This window comes from Salvelinus sp. IW2-2015, linkage group LG23 (genome assembly GCF_002910315.2).
Source record: "Salvelinus sp. IW2-2015 linkage group LG23, ASM291031v2, whole genome shotgun sequence".
Taxonomy (NCBI): Eukaryota; Metazoa; Chordata; class Actinopteri; order Salmoniformes; family Salmonidae; genus Salvelinus; species Salvelinus sp. IW2-2015.
In genome coordinates, this window is record NC_036863.1 from 13,317,910 (window position 1) to 13,341,717 (window position 23,808).

Consider the following 23,808-nt stretch of genomic DNA (forward strand, 5'->3'; position numbering starts at 1 on the left):
TTAACTGGCTGTCTGCAACGACGAGAAACTCAAAAAGCTTTTAGGTGGCGTCACCATCGCTAAAGGAAGAGTATTGCCAAATATTCAGGCTGTTCTCCTACCCAAGAAGACTGAAAAACCAGCAAAGAGCAAATAACCAGCTTGGACAGTATAGATCAAAACAAAAGCTGAGCTCCTTTAAGAGCCACATTCTCTGTAGAGAGACTAATTTTTATGCAGCACTACCTGAAACGGGAATGATTGCAGACGGACAATGCTTATTTTTAACTCAATGCGTAGCCTACCCCACGTCGTTTATTTGGACCATTCATAGAAATATGTCGTCGCAATTGAAATTAGTTTTCGTATAAAATAACATTCGCCACTGTGGCCTCTTGGATCTGGACTATGCAGGCGCATTTGATGGTGGGGTGAATAACACCACATATATTTTATTGTAGGCATATATGGACCAATATGGAGTTTGTTTTTTAGTAGTACTTTATCAACACATTGTGCTAAACAATATAACAGCTTGAGGTCAGTCAAATGTATATTTGATTATTTCAATAAAATGTTCTGTAGTGGTATTGGGCACATGCACAAAGTCAGTCTAGTCTGTTTTCACAATCTGGGAATTTTCAATCAGGACGCGCATGAACTAAGGACACCGCATTGAAACGAATCTAGAATTTGTTCTTTTAAGATCTGTGGGCATTTATGCAGTGTTATTATAATTGAAGATTCTGGTACTGAATTCTACAGGTTTATATAATGCATACTGTACATTGAACAGAGTAAAGAAGCCACCCCAAAAAAATATCTACAGCAGCAGTCTGTATTCTTAGTTTATAATTTATTCCCATGGAACAGAACATAAGAATTTCCACTGAATCAGAACCACATATGTGAATACAAATACAAGTGATTTAAATTGGATAATTCATAAACTGGATGTTCGTGCATTTCTGTTTTTATAAATGCACATACTTTCTAATCAAATGATAAACCCCATATTGATTGTTTCCTTTTAAATAAGGTATATTTCAAACTTTTCAACCATATATCAAACCAAATATCATAACTGTAAGACATCTGGCGCATATGTCCTTGTGAGTCAGCAACTTCAGTGAGGGCAAATATCTGAAATTACATTTATGGGATGCATTGTTTTTGTAAGATAAACCTTTCTGCTGCTGCAGATGTCCTTACTCCTGATAGCCCTCTGTCTTCATGTCATTGAGACCAAGGTCTTCATTCTGCTCAAATGTCCTGGTGTACTTCTCAGTTGTCATCTCTGGGTCTGGGTCAGGGGCATAGACGTTCTGCAGACAAACACGACAAATCAATTCATTACAAATGAAACAACTGAGAGGAGACGATGCGTTTGAAACTCAGACATCTGTGAAAGAAGTGTCTTTTACCTGGAGATAGCTGTTCCCTGCAGGGTCGTCGAGAACAATGTGCACATCCATTTCTCCCGCCATGATCTACAGTATTTTTTTTTGAAGAGGTGTTTTAGAAGTGCCACTCAGCCTCCATTGCACTTTAAGATAGTTTCAGCATGGGTGCCAGACTGTTCTGCATTCAAAAACTCTACTTTGTTGCCCAGCCAAACATGTGAAAGTATTCTTCTCAGATACAGCATATGTAAAATTCTTGCATGAGCTTTTGTTTAGTCTAAATATCATGTCATGCACCCTAGTTAAAATATACAACTACGGTCCCAATATACATTAAATGTACAAAAGCATATTTACATGGTAGTTACAGTGCAGATACACATTGTTAGTATTTATGACTGTTATACCAGATGGTAACATTCACAATTTAAAAGAATTGCAATAAACTCACAATGGAGACATTGGATCTTTAAAAAATATTCTAGAGGGAGACTATTAGCCAAAGAGTTATTCGGAGTTAGTTCACAAATTGAATGCAAATAAATACATAAAAACATTCCATGGGTAAATACTTTGGGACGTGTAATTACACTAAGGTATTATATGTAAAGTGAGACCAAAACTAGCTCCAAACAAAACATTAGTGATATTCAATGATTTTATGCCTCTAACCTTGTCAATCTTCTCACCAAAAAGTTTCAGTTTCTCTGTTCGATCTGAAGTGGAGCTGTCTCCACAAGTGAATGGATTTTTGGAAACAATCTGGAGGAAAACAGTGGTGGTGGATGAAAACATTAATATAATATAGCTCGAGTCCACAGTGAAAGAGACCATAGAACAGGGGTGCACAACTTAAATCGTTGAGGATGGCAGTCCTGCTGGTTTTGGTTTCTCCCTAGTATTTAACTAATCAATTAATGTCCATGATTGGCCATACCTGGCTTCACATATCTAAATTAGGACTGGAGTTGTGCACAGCTGCCGTTGAATTACAGTACAGCCATGGCAAAGGTATCCAAGCCAACAGTGATTCCCAGGTGCAGAGTCCATGGACTAGAAGTAACACAACCAGCATTAAAACATATACAACTCTCCACTGGAGTTCAATCCCTGTGTGTACCCTTCCTACTGCATCTCCCCTTCACCCCCCCCCCCCCCCYCTACTTCTCAACAGTCTGCTCACCAGATCTTTGATGTCTTTGAGGAGTCCCTCCAAGGTGGTGAATTTTCCACCGACAGCTGCCATCCCCAACTCAAACTCCAGCTCAGGTATGAGGATGCTACATGTCTCCGACTGCACAAACACAAACCGGCACAACATGGTTGAGTCAACTCCATCCTGATTCAGGAATAGCATTGGTCTCCTGTGAAAAAGTTCTAAGTTCCATTACTGACAGGAATTGATTATGAAAAGACCCAAAGACCCAAACTCTTAAGACAGGACAACAAATACCTGAGCCACCTCAATCATGAAAATATTCATATTATGAGCTCCATTTGGCATGGGTGCTATGAACTTTCTGCCATGCAACGGTAGCCTAAGTACCAGTCTGTTTGTGCTATCATGCCAACTCCTTTTCACTCATTGTAATGCCAAACAATGCTTGACTATGGTAGTAATGGAGTTGGCAAAAGCACAAACAGACCTGGGACCAGGTTAATAAAAATGCTGCAGTGAAAAAACTAGTGAATACCAGATAAAGTACAGATAAAGGTCCCGTGTGGCTCAGTTGGTAGAGCATGGCGCTTGCAACGCCAGGGTTGTGGGTTCATTCCCCACGGGGGGACCAGGATGAATATGTATGAACTTTCCAATTTGTAAGTCGCTCTGGATAAGAGCGTCTGCTAAATGACTTAAATGTACAAAGAGGGGTTACCTTGAGAAGATCTCTGGACATGTCAGACACGTCAGTGAGGTGAAGAGTTATCTTGGTGCCCAGCTCTTCTGTGGCTCCACCAGATTTCACCTAAACCACAGATTAGATGGGCAAATTGGAATGCATTCATATTAAGATATTTGCAATATCTGAGAATATGCCTTGAAAATAAATACATGTGCCAAGAAAGAAAGAAGAGGACACTTACTTCGTTGGTTCGATGTCCACAGTCATCACAGTTTGTTGCCATGATAATGACTTCTTTGAAATGGGGGATTTCTGAGGAATTGTAAAGGAGGATACCTAAACCTTGCAAAATGAAACATTCTACACTGGGCCTCCCGAGTGGCACAGTGGTCTAAGGCACTTGATTGCAGTGCTTGAGGCATCACTACAGACCCAGGTTCCAGGCTGTGTCACAACCAGCAGTGACCAGAGCGGCGTACAATTGGCCCAATAACCCACAATTGGGTTTGAGGAGGGTTTGGCCGGGGGGTGGTTTACTTGGCTCGTGGCGGGCCGGCGCCTGCAGGCTGACTTCGGTCATCAGTTGAACAGTGTTTCGTCCCGCACATTGGTGTGGCTGGCTTCCGGGTTAAGTGGGCAGGTGTTAAGAGCGGTTTGGAGGACGCACGACTCGACCGTCACCTCTCCCGAGTCCGTTGGGGAGCTGCAGTGATGAGACAAGTTCGTAATTGGATATCATGAAAAAAGGGGTAAAAAAAAGTAAATTAACATTCTACGCCATCCTTATCATAGGACACTACTGGGGAGTAGTGATGTAGTGGTAAAAAAATATATTTTTATTTTTTAAATGGTGGGTAAATGTTGATTGCCATTCGTGGTGAGTAAAGTACCAATATACTTTCAATGCATTTTCCTGCAAAAGGAGAGGAATGGTTGCACAAAATAAAAAAAGGTAAACGGCATTTACGTGCCTTAACCTTACACTACACCACTGCTGGGGACAACCAAACAGACTGGAAAGGATACGGACAAGCTTCATGTTTGTCGAGGCTGGGGCATTGCACTCTGGACAGTTTGTATTAAACGTCAACACCTGAGGGAGAAATAAGGTATATTACTCAAGGGTCAATTATTGAGGAAAAACTTCAAATTGTGATGCAAAATGTCTGGAAATCCCACCTCATTTCTCATACAGTCAATGTCATTACTGGGCTTTTCCTCGTCTTCAGCCTAAGCAATTACAAAAAAAAGGTACATTTTAAGTCACATTCTTTTGCTATATAAAAGTTTATACTGGTGAACATGGGTAAAATTATAAATGTATGCTGTCTTGTTTTTTTCTACCCTATAAGGATTCCACATGCATTAGCACATGATGACAGCATCGGAGGCATTGCCTTTTCTAAAACAGATATGTCCCCTTACAGGAGAGTTGTGATGTGTCAAATCAAACCACGCGCCTTTATTCCTAACTGGGCGTCCTGTTGGGGTGTTCTCTTGTAGTGGCTGACCGAGAGAGCCTCATCTTTCTGCGGAGCAAAGGGGTTCTCCACAAAACTGTTCCCAGATGGATCATCAATGACCTAAAATTGTATTGCCAGAAACATTCAATTCCATGTAACTTTAATCTTGTACATAGATGAGCAATAAAATTGGACTTACCAGTGTGAATCCACCTTCTTTCAACTTCTTCAATTTATCAATGAACTCATCAATCTTTACAGCAACTTCTGGTGCAGTTGCCTTCAAAAGTTAACATGATTTTAGTCAACAAGCAGTGAAGTACATATTGCATTTGGTATGAGCAAAGTAAACAAAGCTTATACATTTCTTAGTTGTTGGTCTTGCTCCAACCCTGCAACTGCACGGTCTATGAGGCCTTCGATGGTAGAGAGTGCTGGGGAGCAAGAGAAACAGTTAATGACTTGAATGGGATTGAGGCATATGTGGATACTGTACATCTACATGCAAAAGTGTTCTTCTAAGTAAACAAAGCTTCACTTAATACAACAGTTGGATTAATTTAGTCAAGTTTAGCCTACAACACTCCTGCCGCCTTTGGCAAATGTGTATAAATAAAATATTAAAATGATCCCAGTAAAAAAAAAAAAAGCTAAGGAATCTCAGCAGTAAAAGCCAGTATATTGGATGAACAGAGTGGCAATTTCCTAGATCTGGGACCAGGCTAGCAATTATCAGGCCGACAAAATATCAGTGGCAACATGACAGTGGCATGTATGCATGAAGAGTGAATATTGTTTTCCAAATCAATAAACTGAGTGAGTACTTACAGCCCTTCTGAGTGTATGGAGGGATTTCAAAATCCACTTCTGGGATTCTGGTGGTTGCACTGTCCGCTTTGACAACTTCTCGATTCATATCCTACAAATGAGATGACAAAACAGACTAAATATCTAATACAAGATATAAACCAAATAATACAAGTTAGATATTGTTTTCTTTCTAAGCTAGCTATATAAATTAAAAAGGTATGATTCTCAATTGTGATGTCAATTTCAGTTTAGATGGAGTATGAGGCCATTTTGGCTGCCAGAGCTAGTTAACCTCTGAACATAATGTCTTGGATGGTAACGGAGTAGGCTAGCCCACAATCCTTAAACTCATCTGGGCTAGCCTAGTCCTGGATCTGTTTCTGCTCTTGCCAATGTTTCAAGTTTCATTAGTCCTATGTACGGGATACACATGGTATACATCGGCCAACAAAACACTTACTTGCAGGTTCCTTCTTGACAATGCTAACTCCATTGCTGTTTTGCCATGACAATGTGGCATGATACAAACAGACTGGCACTCAGGCTAGCTACAGCTCATAGCCTACACAGTGGTTCAGCATATGCCTGGGAAAGGAACGGCATCCTACTTAGACTACCTGTTTTGACTTGACTTTGAGTGTGTAGGCGATGGCTTGATCCTGTATGCGACCAGCTGATTGGATTTCAGTGTTCGACCAGCTGCAGTTGGGACAGGTGAAAGAACTGATGATAACTTCTTTGAAGAAAGGAATCTTCGTAAGAAGAATACGTGTCATTCCCTACAAAAATGGAGAGAACACAAGTTAGATGAGTCAATCATACAGCGATACAGACAAGTCCATACGTTCAATTAACTGGTCAGTGTTAGCTAGCTATTTACTTACATTTTGGTAACAATTCATGCACAGACTCTCAATTTCGGTGGGTTGATTGTCTTCGTCATTATCAGCACTGATCTCCTTGAAAACACTACCGCCAATGCCACGGACATTTTCCTCTGCTATGACTGACATTATTTCACTTCAAGAGATTTTTGATAAACAAACTGTTCGTTTGCATATGCCGCCCGCTGTTTCTGGAACTTTCTACTGTCTACATCTGAAGGTGCAGTCCAAAATACACGTTTTCATGTCTGCGTTGTATCTTTATCCCGGAAATAGACGTCAAAGTAGTCTTCTTCTGTGGTGGAAATGTCACATATTTTGTGCGCATGCGTAATACCATATGAAAGCGTCACATCATTTATTTATATATATATTTTTTTTAAATCAATTTCAAATGTGTTGCAAAAATCTATACATCCTTCTTAAAAATGTTAATACAAAAGATCACAAACAGATAAACACAAAATCAAAAATACAAACTTTTGGTCATGTAGTGTACATTTCCAAATATTTTTGTTGGAGGGGTAACATCTGAGTTAATTGAAAGAATGTTTCTCTCACGTTGTTAGTGAGCACATTATTTGTATGATAGAGTCCATACCTATGGCCAATTTACAACACATTTGAAGTTCCACCTGAATTTGGCTATTGGAACAACGCTGTCATAAAAAGTTAGTCTGGGTACCAGTCTGTACCAGTCTATCTTTACACTCCTTGTCACTCCTTGTCATGCTAAACAATGACACAGAGTAGAAGGAGTTGAATGTTCGCTAAACAGACTGGTACCCAGGCTAATAAAAACTTTTCTAATGAATTAATTTAAACAAATTAATGAACAAATGAGACACCATTAATTACCATGGTCAAATTTACAAGTGATATCTCTGTATTGACCAATTTGTTTCAAAAGCATTAGATCACCATCTGTTATTGCTTTGTATAAACTGGGTGATTCGAGGCCTGAATGCTGATGGGCTGACAGCCGTGGTATATCAGACCGTATACCAAAGGTATGACAAAACATTTATATTTACTCATCTAATTATGCTGGTAACCAGTTTATAATAGCAATAAGGCACCTCAGGGGTTTGTGGTATATGGCCAATGTACCACGGTTAAGGGCTGTGTCCAGGCACTTCGCGATGTGTCGTGCGTAAGAACAGCCCTTAACCATGGTATATTGGCCATATACCACCCCCCCCCCCCCCCCCCCCCCCCCCCCCCCCCCCCCCCCCCCCGTGCGTTATTGCTTAAACACACTATTTCATATTCCTTTGGTGAAACTGGGAACTCACACATTCTTAAAATTGTGCTTATACACCATCTGAGTTGAGTAGCTAGCCCACATAACATATTTTACTTTGTGAGGTTTATTTTTCCATATAAAGTTAAACAGTGTCTTATCTAATTGGGAGCAAATATATTTGGGACTGTTGAGACAAGATAACACATACGAGGCTCTAGACATGCCTTCAGCCGTAGTCATCAAAACTCTTCCTTGAATAGACTTGGGCTGAATAGACTTTGGCTTGGGGGTAGAAGCTGTCGAGGAGCCTTTTGGTCCTAGACTTGGCGCTCCGGTACCGCTTGCCGTGAGGTAGCAGAGAAAACAGTCTATAACTTGGGTGACTGAAGTCTCTGACAATTTTATGGGCTTTCCTCTGACACCACCGATTGTACAGGTCCTGGATGGCAGGAAACTTGGCCCCAGGGATGTACTGGGCTGTTCGCACTACCCTCTGTAGCGCCTTACGGTCAGATGCCGAGTAGTTTCCATACCAGGCGGTGATGCAACCGGTCAGGATGCTCTCGATGGTGCAGCTGTAGAACTTTTTGAGGATCTGGGGACCCATGAATGGTCAAATCTGATTTATTTTCCCTCAAGTGATTTTTAGACTGCTATTTGGCATATCTTGTTGCTTGCTAGCTACTCTATTGACAGTTTGACAAGATGTGGTAGCTAGCTAGCTTGTTAATTGTTTACAAACAAATTAGTGTATGTGCTAGAAAGATAAACAGCTACCTATCTAGCTAGTTGACTGCTGTGGCTAGCCAAAAAGGGCTTGTTTTCAAAGTTGGCTTATCTTATCCTTTGAGGCTTTAAAAGTCTTCTTACCCTTTAATTTTGAACATTCAAAGCAACTGGAAGGCATGGCAGGCATTGTTGTCACCTTAGCATGCTACATAACTTCTGAGTGATAGGAAGCAAAAGCCCACCACCAATCAACCTACACCACTGCACACACATACCTGCCATTACTATGACAACTAGCGCAGCCTTGTCAGCAAATGACTGCTGTCTGAACCTCTATGATAGATGGGCAATTAAGGGACGAGGCCAAGTTCATCACGAGGAACGCACACACAACCTTGCCCAATGTTTTGAGCTGCTGCTCTCCTGAAGGAGATATAAGGTCCCACTTCTGAGCAAGAATAGGAGCAGGGCAAGTTTGTATGAGTTCCCTCTGTTAAAAGCCTGATGGCTGCTGGAATGAAACTTGCCCTGCTACTATTCTTGCTGAACAGTGGGACCTTATGTCTCCTTCCAGAGGGCAGCAGTTCAAAACATTGGGCAAGATTGTGTGTGGGTTCCTCGTGATGAACTTGGCCTCGTCCCTTAATTGCCCATCTATCATAGAGGTCCTGAAGTCCCCTGCACTGCAGCCGGCAGAGCTTGGACCCCAGGTTCACAGTCCTCCTGAGGATGACCTTGTTTGATACTAACAGCCCATTGTACCAGGCTAGGAAACAGAAAGTCAGCACACTCTCTATATGGCAGTGGTAGTAGTTGGAGAGTATCCGGTGTTGACATTCAGTTGTCTTTGTTGGCATTTTTTATTGATGTGTTGTGCATGATGATTCCCAGGTACTTAAAACTCCCCACTCTCACTACCTATTAACTATCCAGAATAAATTCCGACCCTATGGTTGCTTATAGTTGTACTGGGGTCAGTCAGGCTTCCTGTTTAGATTAAGACACCGTGGAGCCTCGGAAAACATACCTCAATCCAGAGAAATGCGTTGTACTCCGAATTGTCCCAACTGTTGCAACAAGAAGATTGAACGACTGCTAGTCCTATGGTTATTTTGCATACAACTTTCCCACAACTTTCTGGGAATGGTGCAACATAGTTGCTTGGCTTTTATGGAACTTGACCATTTAAAAAAAAAGAAATCTTGGTATTTCATTCCTTTAACAGAATGTTTCGTAAGAGTTCAAATATTTCAATTTTGTTCTAGGAACGTTGTCCAACTGGTTTGACATTAGGAATGTTCTCAAATAGTAAATTGCTCAGAGAACGTTAAGAAAATGTTCAATAAATAAAAAATGTAGTAACATTCTGAGAACGTTCTAAGAATGTTATTTAAATACATATACATTCCGTTCTCAGCATTAACAAAACTCTCTCCATTCTTTCTCTTGTTCAGGTGTGCTGGCCGCACCCACTAATTGGCCACACTTGATCTTAATGAGTGCTTGTTTCCTATGAAATGGGGTGTTTGAATAGATTAAAATGAACTGCTTTGTATGCATAAAAAAAGATGGCGCACTAGCTCCATGGGTAGAGAACAGAGAACAGAGGTTAGAGGTTTGAATCTCACTAATCCCGTGTAACAATGAAAAAATAAATGTGTTTGCATGATTAATGCATAAAGAAACTAACTTCCATGTGTCCTATTTGTGCTTGGAATTTAAAAAGGTTAACCCAAAATAAACTAGCATTGTTATTATTAAAAGTATTATTGAAACATTCAGTGAAAGTTTAAAGGAAGTTATTAAAAAAGCTCCAAATAACCTATAATAATAAAACCTCACAGGAAAACTTTCAGGGAACCATAGTAAAACATTCACAGAACCTCCCTGCAACCTAAACATTTACTTTCCCAGAACAGGCTAAATTTTCACTTCCATTCTCAGAACGTTTAAAAAACGTTACGTTTTGTTACCCAACAACTTTATCATAAACAATCACATTTTCATGAATTTAATCATATAATTGTAAGGCCCATTCAAAAGATTAGCGGACATGACCAAGAAGTAAAGCGGAAGCTGAAGTCACATTCACAGGGTATTGCCGCATTCAAGACAACTCGGAAACTCTGACATTTCCGACTTGGAAACTCATTGTAGAAAGATGAGGTCAGAGTTTTCCACTTTGAAAGTATCCGAAAAAGGACATTTGAATTTGGAGGTTCCGAGTGTACGAGTTGTTGGTGGTGGATAAATGAAGATGTGTTACTTAGGCCGTTTACCATTAGAAATAAATGGTCACAGTTCCGGTTTGCTTAAGGGGTGGCTCTCCCATAGACACCAATGCAATAGCCGCTAGGTCTGGTCTGCTTATACCGCGTTCATGATGTGCATTTGGAAACTCGGAATGTAAGTAATTTGCTTAGAGCTTCCTATTGGATGATGCTGATACTTCCTACGTGGGAAACCCCAGGATCATCTTTCTACAATGAGTTAGCAAGTCAAACATTTACGAGTTTCCTAGTTCCAACTAGCACGTGAACACGGCATGCGCATGTGTCCATTGACAGTATATGAACTAGTGTATGAACACCCCAAGAAATTTGTGGGATGTCTTGCTTCCTCTTCAGTCTCTGGTATATCCAGAATTAGGGTGCATTTGGAAACTATTCAGACCCCTTGACTTTTTCCACATTTTGTTACGTTACAGCCTTATTCTAACACGGATTACATAATTCCCCCCCCCCCCTCTCAATCTCCACACAATACACCATAATGACAAAGCGAAAACAGGTTTTACATTTATTTTGCCAAAAAACAAAATTTAAATACCTTATTTACATAACTATTCAGACTCTTTACTAAGAGACTCGAAATTGAGCTCAGGTGCATTCTGTTACCATTGATCATCCTCGAGATGTTTCTACAACTTGATTGGAGTCCACCTGTGGTAAATTCAATTGATTAGACAAGATTTGGAAATGCACACACCTGTCTAGATAAGGTCCCACAGTTGACAGTGCATGCACAGCAAAAACAAAGCCATGCAGTCGGAGGAATTGTCTGTAGAGCTCAGAGACAGGATTGTGTCGAGGCACAGACCTGGGGAAGGTACCAGCAAATGATGTATGCAGCATTGAAGGTCCCCAGGAACACAGTGGCCTCCATCATTCTTAAATGGAAGAAGTTTGGAACCCCCAAGACTCTTCCTAGAGCTAGCCAAACTGAGCAATCGGGGGAGAAGGGCCTTGTCAGAGAGGTGACCAAGAACCCGATGGTCACTCTGACAGAGCTCCAGAGTTCCTCTGTGGAGATGGGAGAACCTTCCAGAAGGACCACCATCTATGCAGTACTCCACCAATCACGCCTTTATGGTAGAGTGGCCAGATGGAAGCCACTCCTCAGTAAAAGGCACATGACAGCCAGCTTGGAGTTTGCCAAGCGGGCTGTCTCTCAGACCATAACTCTTTGGTCTGAATGCCAAGAATCATGTCTGGAGGAAACCTGGCACCATCCCTACAGTGAAGCATGGTTGTGGCAGCATCATGCTGTGGGGATGTTTTTCAGTGGCAGGGACTAGGAGACTAGTCAGGATCATGGGAAAGATGAATGGAGCAAAGTACAGAAAGATCCTTGATGAAAACTGAGTAAAGGGTCTGAACACTTATGTAAATGTGATATTTCAGTATATATATATTTTTGCAAATATTTCTTAAACCTGTTTTTGCTTTGTCATTATGGGGTATTGTGTGTAGATTGATAAGGGAAAAAATACAATTTTATTTTATCCATTTTAGAATAAGGCTGTAACGTTACAAAATGTGGAATAAGTCAAGGGGTCTGAATACTTTCCGAATGCACTGCACTGCACTTAAACTAATTTCCTAGATTAGCATCTCTTTTCTTTAGAGCATCTCTCTGCTGTTAATAAAGTTTGCCAGGATGTAATCATAAAAACCGGAAGGAACTGAGTTACCTCTGGTTCATTAAGCAATTCCTATGAGACATGAATAGAGGTTTGGGAAATTAAGGTCTGAGGTTAACACAGGCTTAGGAAATCTTATATGTTTTATTCCATGATAATCATTATTAGCTTATTTAATTCTTATTATTATCTCAATTACTTCATCAGTCAGTTAATGTTTGTGATTTTTTTAATTACTTAAATTCTTAAAAATTCACAAAAAGTGACATGAGCTGATGAAGATTCTCATAGAACAAAACAAAAGATCTCCTAAGCCTAAGTTAACCACAGACCTTATTTTGAGCGTTTATTCAAAAACCCTACAGAAACGACATTCATTTCCCAATATGCTTTGTCCAACGAACCATGCTAGTGCCTACAAAAAGACACCATTACTATTTATCTCTATATGAATAGGATGACGTTTAGACGAGTGTCTTTCACTATCCTCTTTGATTCTACCCCTAGTGGACTGATGCAGTCGGTGCAATGGCCTACATAAGTCTAAAGGGAATCCTTGGGACGTCAACTCTGATGTCACCCCGTTGAGGGGACGTCCCAAGGATTCTGGATAGCACTAACCATTCCTAAAGTGACCACTGGGCAGTTCTGTTGTGAAATTTTCTTATTCCAAAATAATCATAAATGGTAACTGCCAAAATAAAGGAAACACCAACATAAAGTGTCTTAATAAGGCGTTGGGCCACCATGAGCCAGAACTGCTTCAATGCACTTTGGCATAGATTCTACAAGTGTCTGGAACTCTATTAGAGGGATGCGACACCATTCACCATTCTGCGACACCATTCTTCCACGAGAATCCATATTTTTGTGTTTTGCTGATGGTGGTGGAAAATGCTCTCTCAGACGCTGCTGCAGAATCTCACATAATTGGGTTGATATTTTGGGATATTTGATGCCATGGCATATGGTTAACATCATTTTCATCCTCATCAACCCATTCAGTGACCACTGATGCCTTGTGGATGGGGGCATTATTTGGCGTAGCCAAAACATGACCCTAAGCATGATGGGATGTCAATTGCTTATTTAACTCAAGAACCACGCCTGTGCAGATTATTATGGATAAGAGCGAGAATACTTTTATTTGTCAAACGGCAGTCAAGCATCGATCATCGTCACCAGAATAAGACCTTCGATATTTATTGGAAAGTAGCATCAAGATCATCGTGCACTTTCACCACCCTGTGAAGTTCATAAGTTATTTCATTTGTAACTTAATAAACTGCATGGTTTCGAGTCATAGTGGGAGGACCACACACACTATATCATTATGTGACTCCCAAGTTTACTTCGATATGATGGTTATTAAATCAATATTTGCGCATAAAGGCATTTCCACCACCTTTTCTCGCATAATTAATTTTACCGACACAAAAAGAGGCCACCATGTTGAACAAACAAATTATCTGTCGGTATTTATAAAATTGTACCGAAACTAGCCATTTCCATCACAGTTATCATGATTTTTTTTTTTTTTTACTCTCATAAAAACTGTGGATGGAAGCGTGGTTAGTGACATAAATAATAATTTATTCTCCAGGACTCAAAATGTATAGACAGGCAAACTCTTCTTCCTTAAAATCCCACTATTTTGACAGTGTACATATTCAAGTATTCAAAACACACATAGCAGCTTTTATCAGTTTAAAATTACTCAGCCAATGACCAGCCTTGGCTTTACAGATTGGGACTCTGGGGTGACATGCTTTGTGTTTACAGAGTGATGAGATGGGACATTGGGTTTAATCGACTTCCTCGATGGTGGGGCCTGAGGATCCACCACCTCCAGGAGCAGCACCGCCAGCGCCTGAGAAGCCTCCAGGCAATCCACCAGGCATGCCACCGGCACTCTGGTACAATTTGGTGATGATGGGGTTGCACACCTTCTCCAGCTCCTGTTGCTGGTGCTCATACTCTTCCTTCTCCGCAGTCTGTGAAAGAAAATATACAGGTTAAGATTGATTGATTTATTTGCCTTCTTGACACGTTATGGGTAATAACTTGTCTCCCGGGTGGCGCAGTGGTCTAGGGCACTGCATCGCAGTGCTAGCTGCGCCACCAGAGTCTCTGGGTTCGCGCCCAGGCTGGGCTGGGTTCGCGCCCAGGCTCTGTCGCAGCCGGCCGCAACCGGGAGATCCGTGGGGCGACGCACAATTGGCATAGCGTCGTCCGGGTTAGGGAGGGTTTGGCCGGTAGGGATATCCTTGTCTCAGTATGTAAAAATGTAATAAAATGTATGCACTCTACTGTAAGTCGCTCTGGATAAGAGCGTCTGCTAAATGACTAAAATGTAAATGTAAACTTGGTTTAAATTAATGGGCACATCAATATACTGTACCTGGTTCTTATCCAGCCAGGCAATGATCTCATTGCACTTGTCCAGAATCTTGGTCTTGTCCTCGTCACTGATCTTGCCCTGCAGTTTCTCATCCTCCACAGTAGACTTCATGTTGAAAGAGTAGGACTCCAGGGAGTTCTTGGAGGAAACCTTGTCACGCTGCACATCATCCTCACACTTGTACTTCTCAGCCTCCTGGACCATACGCTCAATGTCCTCCTTGCTCAGGCGACCTGGTCAGACAAAAAAAAAAGTTAAGTTAAGGATACACTCACTATCCAAGTGGGCATCATATTGTAATAGCATTTCACTTTGGTCACATTTTATTGTGTCTACCTTTGTCATTGGTGATGGTGATCTTGTTCTCCTTGCCAGTGCTCTTATCAACGGCAGAGACATTGAGGATGCCGTTTGCGTCAATGTCGAAGGTGACCTCAATCTGAGGAACACCGCGAGGTGCAGGGGGGATTCCAGTCAACTCAAACTTGCCCAACAGGTTGTTGTCCTTGGTCATGGCCCTCTCACCCTCATACACCTGGAGGATACAGTCTATATTAGCTAAAACCATACATGGTATTCAAATGAGAAGTACATTTCACTAAATAGTCACTTAGACATCCAACAGAGGTATTGGGACATATTTTGTCTTTCAACCTCTGGTGGAAACTACGAATGGCAAGAGTAAACTTAATCACAGCAAATGGCTAAAGGAATGAGGAAACATTGCCCTGAAATGTACATTTTATGCAGGGTCTTCTCACCTGAATGAGCACACCAGGCTGGTTGTCTGAGTAGGTGGTGAAGGTCTGGGTCTGCTTGGTTGGGATGGTGGTGTTACGTTTGATCAGGACGGTCATGACACCTCCAGCTGTCTCAATACCCAGGGACAGGGGGGTGACGTCCAGCAGAAGCAGGTCCTGGACATTTTCAGACTTGTCACCTGAGAGGATGGCTGCCTGGACAGCTGTAAAAGGGAATGGTGAGGTTAGACTCATGTCAAAACATAATTGTAGAGCCACAGTAACATTGTCGCTCAGACATTAAAAAAGGAAGGTGTTGTGCCATCTTTTGAGTACTAATGGCAGGAATAAACTTAATCACAGCTAAACTATTAGGTTAGGGCTAGTTATAGCAGCCCAATGACCACAGAGTGAACACAAGATGATCAGTGATCCACCTGCGCCATAGGCCACAGCCTCGTCGGGGTTGATGCTCTTGTTGAGCTCTTTGCCGTTGAAGAAATCTTGGAGCAATTTCTGGATCTTGGGGATACGAGTGGAGCCTCCGACCAGGACAATATCGTGGACCTGGGCCTTGTCCATCTTGGCATCACGGAGGGATTTCTCCACTGGGTCCAAGGTGCCACGGAAAAGGTCTGCGTTGAGTTCCTCAAAGCGAGCTCTGGTGATGGAGGTGTAGAAGTCGATTCCCTCGTACAGAGAGTCAATCTCGATGCTGGCCTGGGTGCTGGAGGACAGGGTGCGCTTTGCCCTCTCACAGGCGGTGCGGAGACGGCGAACAGCTCTCTTGTTGTCACTGATATCTTTCTTGTACTTTCGTTTGAACTCTGCGATGAAGTGGTTGACCATGCGGTTGTCAAAGTCTTCTCCACCCAGATGGGTGTCTCCAGCAGTGGACTTAACCTCAAAGATGCCATCCTCAATGGTCAGGATGGACACGTCAAAGGTGCCACCACCCAGATCAAAGATAAGGACATTCCTTTCAGCACCAACCTGAAACAGAAGAATGTTCAATATTTAAACGGTATGACACATGGCTAGCTCTCTATATATATATATATAATTATTGTCCCATGTACAGAGTGTTTGTGTATATATATAAATTAATGGCAGGAATAAAATTCATCATAGCGAATTAAATCTAGTTTGTCCAATTATTATTTCAATAGACCTTCCTGAGCTCTAAAAATATATATGTGTCTCACCTTCTTGTCCAAGCCATAAGCAATAGCGGCAGCGGTTGGCTCATTGATGATTCGCAGAACGTTCAGACCAGAGATTGTTCCAGCATCTTTGGTTGCTTGGCGCTGAGAGTCGTTAAAGTAAGCTGGCACTGTTACAACCGCATTTGATACAGTCTGCAAAAATGAGGGTAGAAAAAAAGAAGAAGTTGTGAATGAATACACAAACTGTTAAAAATCTGAAATAGACTGCAATGTAACTCAAACTCACCTTCCCGAGGTAGGCCTCTGCAATCTCTTTCATCTTGACCAACACCATGGAGGAGATTTCCTCAGGGTAGAAGCTCTTGGTCTCGCCTTTGTATTCAACCTCCACTTTGGGGCGTCCGCTGTCGCTGATGACGTTGAAAGGCCAGTGTTTCATGTCAGACTGAACCACGGTGTCCTCAAATCTTCTACCAATCAAACGCTTAGCATCTGGAATACGCAAATAAAAAGTATGTTAAAACGATTGCATTATAGACATACTCTGATCATAGCAGTTGATCTTTGGTTTCTCACTCAGACATCCAAGGAAGGTTATAAAACCTCTGGTGGAAACTACAAATGGCAGGAATAAACTGCATCACACCTTTACAAACATCTACCAATAATCACCATTGCAATACATAAACTTACCGAACACTGTGTTGCAGGGGTTCATGGCAACCTGATTCTTGGCAGCATCACCGATGAGCCTCTCAGAGTCAGTGAAGGCAACATAGCTTGGTGTGGTCCTGTTACCCTGGTCGTTGGCAATGATTTCAACCTTGCCATGCTGGAACACACCCACGCAGGAGTAAGTGGTCCCGAGATCAATGCCGACTGCTGTTCCCTTAGACATGGTTGCTGTGAAAACAGATAAATATTTAATGATGAGCAAAGTCTTTCCAATAGGTGGCAGTCATGATCACTCAAGGTAAAGTGACCCATAGAGACTTTGGACTGTAGTTTATGAGTCACTGTGGCCGCATTTACACAGGCAGCCCAATTCTGATATTTTTTTAACTAATTGGTCTTTTGACCAATCAGATCAGCTCTGATGTGGCAATATATTTTTCAAAGCTGTTCAGATTAGTCAAAAGAAAGTGGAAAAAACATCTGAATTGGGCTGCCTGGGTAGACGTAGCCACCATAGATTACATGTGCAACTTCCTTCATGGAGAAATATGCCAACTCGTGTTGAAATTCAATTCCTAAGAACGGTGACTAATCCGGTTCCAAAAAAGTCATAGGCCTTCAGTTTCATTTAAAGGGCGACTGCACTTCCTGATTTGGCCTTGTTTTAGATTTGGTTCATTAAAAAATGCTAATGGCCTTGACAGAATTCAAAGGTGAGTTTGTTTTGGGGTGTGGCTTGATGTGGGTGTTTCCTGTGTGTACGCAGGTGGAAAGAGTTGGCCAAATTATTAGGCCAATTAGCTTCAGTCGGCTGGTGTGCCACCGTGGCAAAGTTGGTTTTACTTTGGATAGCCTATCTCTGGGGATAGTTAGGGGCCGTCAATTACACAATGTAAAAAGGGACAATATTTTCATGTTGCACATCTTTTAGTTGTCTCATCGAATGCTTTCAATATTTGTAAATGAATTTCTACAATTTATAGTTAGTTTAAGGTTAAGTCATTGAAATTTGGAGCTATTGACCTTTTAAATTATTGTTCCATGTACACTGTGTAATTTAATGATGGTCCCTAACTAGCCCCATTGTGATATCGAATGTCAACCAAATTGACCATTGGCATTGCGATCTGAGTTCTGGATTGATGATTACTTGGGTTCTGCCAGTTGTGGGAATTTGGGCAGGATTAAACTAAACACAGCCCATGGAAAACTGTTACAGTACTCTTCATTCCATGACATAATTTTGTTTTCCTATCATCTTGCCAATCTCCATTTTGTACGAGACATACTTTATGACCAAAATTTTCCTATTTAAACTTTGTCGTCAATTTTGACACTAGAATAAATGTTTGGCACATATTGATGCCACATAGGCCATTTTCAAAATGAGAAGTTGCTTTTTAGGTACAGTTGCTCTTTAAACTGATGGCAAAGGTGCATAAATATTGAGAAATTCAGATATGAACAATGTTCCTGCTAAACTGCACGCAGCTCTTGGACTGCAGTGCAGAAGAAATATCAGCGTGCACAGAGAAGCACAAGATTGAACTTCACTTCACTCAGTTTCCTCCTTTAATTAACACTATCAACGTTTCGTTCTACCTTGGGAATTGTGCTTGAATCAACACAATATTAGCCACTTCCAATGTAACATACCGAAAAACAAAGCAAACTATGCAAGAGATTTTCTTGTAGGCAGAACACATCGGAGTAGGATTCTACTGCATTAACAAGCATGACTCAGGCCCATACTCTACACAGACCGGCGCACCATAACCAATCCGAACTGCAGTTGGCCTATATGCAAATAGCCATTGCCATATATGGATCTGTGCTGTTCACTTTGAACTGGACTGTGTTTACTGCATGAGCGGTCACGAGTAGAGGTGCTTGTTTTGAGATCTGCATGTTGTCACCTGCATACATGTGTTCATATTCTTTGCTAGTTAGTGAGTTATTAGCCCAGTTAAAGCTAATTTCTATTCAATAATAGGGGAGTGAGCACGAAATGTGTGCATTTCTAGTCATCTTTGAAAAGCAAGGCAGTTAAATAGCTTTTTTTATGTTTTAAAGGGGCAGTGTTGTATTTTGAGTGGTCTTGAATAAGCTAAGTAGGCAATAGGAAGAGGGTAGCATAATTTGTCTGATTCTTTGTAATAATGGTATGGGAATAATAATGAATGTTATTTTGTAAAGTGGTTTCTTGCATCAAACAACAACATTTTCAGGACAAGTGGATAAACAGGTTCATGACAAGCCCTGCATGTTTTTTTTTAGAAGTCTCATGGAATGTAGGAAAACATTGAACAACACACACTTGCTGCTACCGTAGGTGAATGATAGAACTGCTATTTCCATGTTAAAATGTTGTGGGATGCATTTTTTGTTTTGATGGTAGACCTCTCTGGTAGGCCACTCTGGTAGGCCTACACTTTGATCAAATAACCACAGTAGCCTACTTGGCCACTGTTAAAACTGTACCTTAAAGCGAGTAAAGCCTCAATGTTCACAGTAAACGCACGCCGGAAGTTGCACAGAATTTTCAAGTTTAAGTTGCGCTCAGCAGACCTGAAATTTGCTGAGTGCCGAAAAAATAGAGGTACCATTGCAAATGACATCCTTGTTTTTATTACTTCCCACAAAGTTCTAAACTGGCACACTGAACCAATCAGCACAATCTACTTTTTCGTTTTTTCAATTTGCCGCTGTCTTGGAGCTAGAATTTGAATCATGTAACGCCTTTACAAGTTTTTTAGCGGTGAGCAATGTACAATACGGTGAACTTAGCAAACGAGGCATTTGTGGTAAGTACATGGGGGCTGCCATCTTTATGCATCTTCGCCATTCATGTATGGGCTGGCATTGGATGGGCCAGGCAGCCATCTTAGGCAAGGCAAGAGGTATACATGGTGCGCTGCCTTACTACTGTAAAGACTATGCTACTGCAGTCCCATGGGAAATTCACCATGCAGCAGAGGTTGACACATTGAGACAGCATGGGAATTTCCAAGGGCATACAAACCCATAGGGCTGTGGGTAATGGCACACTCAATCTATTAGGAGTACACACAAAATAAGCTATGGTGCTTTTTTCATCTATGAACCTATAAATTATACTAGAGTGAGCACCATAAACACTATTTAGCCTACTATTATTATGTTACACAATCAAATGTCAGAATGTCTTGCCTTGGCAATTGCATCATTGCACTTTCACCCAGTTTGGCATGGTTCGCAAATGCGATTTATCTTTATCTGGGATGATCCCTGACCATCTGGGGAGGCACGTGCTTTGCACGGTTGTGACTAGATGGAATACAGCGACAGATGAGATTTACAATTGGAATACAGCGACAGACAAGATTTACAATTGAACTACCGCAAGAGTTGGACTTAACATTTTGAAGCCAGAGGATGAATGAGTCATATTTAACTGTTAGCTTTACACAAAGTAATTGTACATTCTCAGTTAATAAAATGTATGATTGTTTATTTTCGATGAAAGAGTTGATGATTTTACATTTACATTTAAGTCATTTAGCAGACGCTCTTATCCAGAGCGACTTACAAATTGGTGCATTCACCTTATGATATCCAGTGGAACAACCACTTTACAATAGTGCATCTAACTCTTTTAAGGGGGGGGGGGTTAGAAGGAGTACTTTATCCTATCCTAGGTATTCCTAAAAGAGGTGGAGTTTCAAGTGTCTCCGGAAGGTGGTGATTGACTCCGCTGACCTGGCGTCGTGAGGGAGTTTGTTCCACCATTGGGGTGCCAGAGCAGCGAACAGTTTTGACTGGGCTGAGCGGGAACTGTACTTCCTCAGAGGTAGGGAGGCGAGCAGGCCAGAGGTGGATTAACGCAGTGCCCTTGTTTGGGTGTAGGGCCTGAACAAGGGCACTGCGTTCATCCACCTCTGGCCTGCTCGCCTCCCTACCTCTGAGGAAGTACAGTTCCCGCTCAGCCCAGTCAAAACTGTTCGATGATGGGTGTACTGTTGCATGCGTGTGCTCAGGCCCAGTCCTGGCTGTTCTGCCACCCTAGACTGGCCAAAGAAATTGTGCCCTCCTATAGACAGGCTGGTTGTTTAGCAACAAAACCAAGGCATGCGCAACTATGGGGCAAAACAAACAGGGTTGGCTTAGATTATTGACAACATGTAAACTATATTTAGTCTCCAATGTTTATTGAAAACGTAAATAAATTAGCACAATGAACACTTGTCTCTCAAATGCAAGTTGTTTGTTAGCTAGGGTGACCAGACCCGTTTTTGGTGGCCTGTCCCCGGCTGGAGCTGTCCCCGGCTGGAGCTGTCCCCGTTTTTAACTGTGTGTTAAAAACAGACCGCGAAGTGAAATAATATTTTACGTGGCAAGAAAGATCAGGCAGGAGCCTACCGGTTGATGTCTCAATCGTGTTGTGCTTGTTTTGGCCAACAGATGGGGCCGCTCGCTATAGCAGCTTCATTCACTCGTCTTCTACTAACTAACGTTACTTGCTTGCGCTAGTTTAATTATGGCTGCAATCCCGTTAACGGGATCGATATGACAACAGCCAGTGAAAGTGCAGGGCGCCAAATTCAAACAACAGAAATCTCATAATTAAAATTCCTCAAACATACAAGTATCTTATACCATTTTAAAGGTAATCTTGTTGTTAATCCCACCACAGTGTCCGATTTCAAAAAGGCTTTACAGCGAAAGCACCACAAACGATTATGTTAGGTCACCGCCAAATCACAGAAAAACACAGCCATTTTCCCAGCCAAAGACAGGAGTCACAAAAAGCAGAAATAGAGATAAAATTAATCACTAACCTTTGATGATCTTCATCAGATGACACTCATAGGACTTCATGTTACACAATACATGTATGTTTTGTTCGGTAAAGTTCATATTTATATCAAAAAATCTCAGTATACATTGGCGCGTTATGTTCAGTAGTTCCAAAAACATCCGGTGATTTTGCAGAGCCACATCAATTTCCAGAAATACTCATAATAAACGTTGATCAAAGATCATAAGTGTTATACATGGGATTTTAGATCCACTTCTCCTTAATGCAACCAATGTGTCAGATTTCAAAAAAGCTTTACGGAAAAAGCAAACCATGCCATAATCTGAGGTCGGCGCTCAGAGCCCAATCAAGACAAAAATATATCCGCCATATTGTGCAGTCAACAGAACTCAGAAATAACATTATAAATATTCACTTACCTTTGATGATCTTCATCAGAATGCACTCCCAGGATCCCAGTCCACAATAAATGTTTGATTTGTTCGGTAATGTCCATCATTTATGTCCAAATAGCTACTTTTGTTAGCGCGTTTGGTAAAACAAATCCAAAGTCACGAAGCCGCGTCACTAAAAGCAGACAAAATATCAAAAGTTCCGTTACAGTAAGTAGAAACATGTCAAACGATGTATTGAATCAATCTTTAGGATGTTTTTAACATAAATCTTCATAATGTTCCAACCGGAGATCCTTTGTCTTCAGAAATGCGATAGAACAGAGCTCGCTCTCACCTGAACGTGCATGGTCAGCGCATGTTCAGGTCATGGTAGCCTTACTCAATCCCTCTCATTCGGCCCCACTTCACAGTAGAAGCATCAGACAAAATGACCCATAACCCACTGTGTATTCGATAGGGGCTGAGTTGAAAATCGACCAACCTCAGATTTCCCACTTCTGGTTGGATTTTTTCTCTGGTTTTTGCCTGCCATATGAGTTCTGTTATACTCACAGACATCATTCAAACAGTTTTAGAAACCTCAGAGTGTTTTCTATCCAAATATACTAATAATATGCATATACATTTACATTTAAGTCATTTAGCAGACGCTCTTATCCAGAGCGACTTACAAATTGGTGCATTCACCTTATGACACCAGTGGAACAGCCACTTTACAATAGTGCATCTAAATCTTTTAAGGGGGGGGGGGGTCAGAAGGATTACTTTATCCTACCTAGGTATTCCTTAAAGAGGTGGGGTTTCAGGTGTCTCCGAAGGTGGTGATTGACTCCGCTGTCCTGGCGTCGTGAGGGAGTTTGTTCCACCATTGGGGGGCCAGAGCAGCGAACAGTTTTGACTGGGCTGAGCGGGAACTGTACTTCCTCAGTGTAGGGAGGCGAGCAGGCCAGAGGTGGAGGATGAACGCAGTGCCCTTGTGTTGTGGTGGGGCCTGATCAGAGCCTGAAGGTACTGAGGTGCCGTTCCCCTCACAGCTCCGTAGGCAAGCACCATGGTCTTGTAGCGGATGCGAGCTTCAACTGGAAGCCAGTGGAGAGAGCGGAGGAGCGGGGTGACGTGAGAGAACTTGGGAAGGTTGAACCACAGACGGGCTGCGGCGTTCTGGATGAGTTGTAGGGGTTTAATGGCACAGGCAGGAGCCCAGCCAACAGCGAGTTGCAGTAATCCAGACGGGAGATGACAAGTGCCTGGATTAGGACCTGCGCCGCTTCCTGTGTGAGGCAGGTCGTACTCTGCGGATGTTGTAGAGCATGAACCTACAGGAACGGGCCACCGCCTTGATGTTAGTTGAAA

At 41.8% G+C, this 23,808-nt stretch overlaps 2 protein-coding genes across 3 annotated transcripts in view; both read right to left on the reverse strand.

Annotated features, from left to right (window-relative positions):
- Nucleotides 1–820: 820 nt before the first annotated feature.
- On the reverse strand, nucleotides 821–6,666 carry LOC111950929 (zinc finger protein ZPR1). The gene is made up of 14 exons (XM_023968877.2): nucleotides 6,384–6,666; nucleotides 6,117–6,278; nucleotides 5,518–5,608; nucleotides 5,053–5,123; nucleotides 4,889–4,969; nucleotides 4,687–4,809; nucleotides 4,406–4,456; nucleotides 4,253–4,319; nucleotides 3,468–3,538; nucleotides 3,260–3,349; nucleotides 2,566–2,676; nucleotides 2,055–2,144; nucleotides 1,404–1,469; nucleotides 821–1,304 (listed from the first exon to the last, which is right to left on the reverse strand). Exons 1-14 carry the CDS (start codon nucleotides 6,510–6,512, stop codon nucleotides 1,188–1,190), a joined length of 1,320 nt encoding a protein of 439 aa, XP_023824645.1. The 5' UTR covers nucleotides 6,513–6,666; the 3' UTR covers nucleotides 821–1,187.
- Nucleotides 6,667–13,396: 6,730 nt separating this feature from the next.
- The window catches only part of LOC111950714 (heat shock protein 8), a 31,912-nt gene continuing 21,500 nt past the window's right edge, over nucleotides 13,397–23,808 (reverse strand). Inside the window, exons 1-9 of one of the 2 annotated variants that reach the window (XM_070434386.1) lie at nucleotides 17,785–17,907; nucleotides 17,281–17,490; nucleotides 16,874–17,079; nucleotides 16,627–16,779; nucleotides 15,859–16,414; nucleotides 15,443–15,645; nucleotides 15,018–15,216; nucleotides 14,682–14,914; nucleotides 13,397–14,274 (exon numbers count right to left, since the gene is read on the reverse strand). In XM_070434386.1, the coding sequence (XP_070290487.1) occupies nucleotides 14,086–14,274; nucleotides 14,682–14,914; nucleotides 15,018–15,216; nucleotides 15,443–15,645; nucleotides 15,859–16,414; nucleotides 16,627–16,779; nucleotides 16,874–17,079; nucleotides 17,281–17,485 (1,944 nt within the window). In that variant the 5' untranslated portion in view covers nucleotides 17,486–17,490; nucleotides 17,785–17,907 and the 3' untranslated portion in view covers nucleotides 13,397–14,085. Of the gene's footprint in view, nucleotides 14,275–14,681; nucleotides 14,915–15,017; nucleotides 15,217–15,442; nucleotides 15,646–15,858; nucleotides 16,415–16,626; nucleotides 16,780–16,873; nucleotides 17,080–17,280; nucleotides 17,491–17,784; nucleotides 17,908–23,808 lie in introns of those variants that run through there. The other variant, XM_023968529.2, reaches the window with a different exon arrangement.

Coding starts and splice junctions, on each gene's coding strand:
- LOC111950929 (XM_023968877.2), bottom strand. CDS start 6,512: ATGTCAGTCATAGCAGAGGAAAATGTCCGTGGCATTGGCGGTAGTGTT. Junction 3,350..3,467: donor GTGGACATCGAACCAACGAA/GTAAGTGTCCTC, acceptor TCTGTGGTTTAG/GTGAAATCTGGTGGAGCCAC. Junction 1,470..2,054: donor TTGGTGAGAAGATTGACAAG/GTTAGAGGCATA, acceptor AAAATACTGTAG/ATCATGGCGGGAGAAATGGA.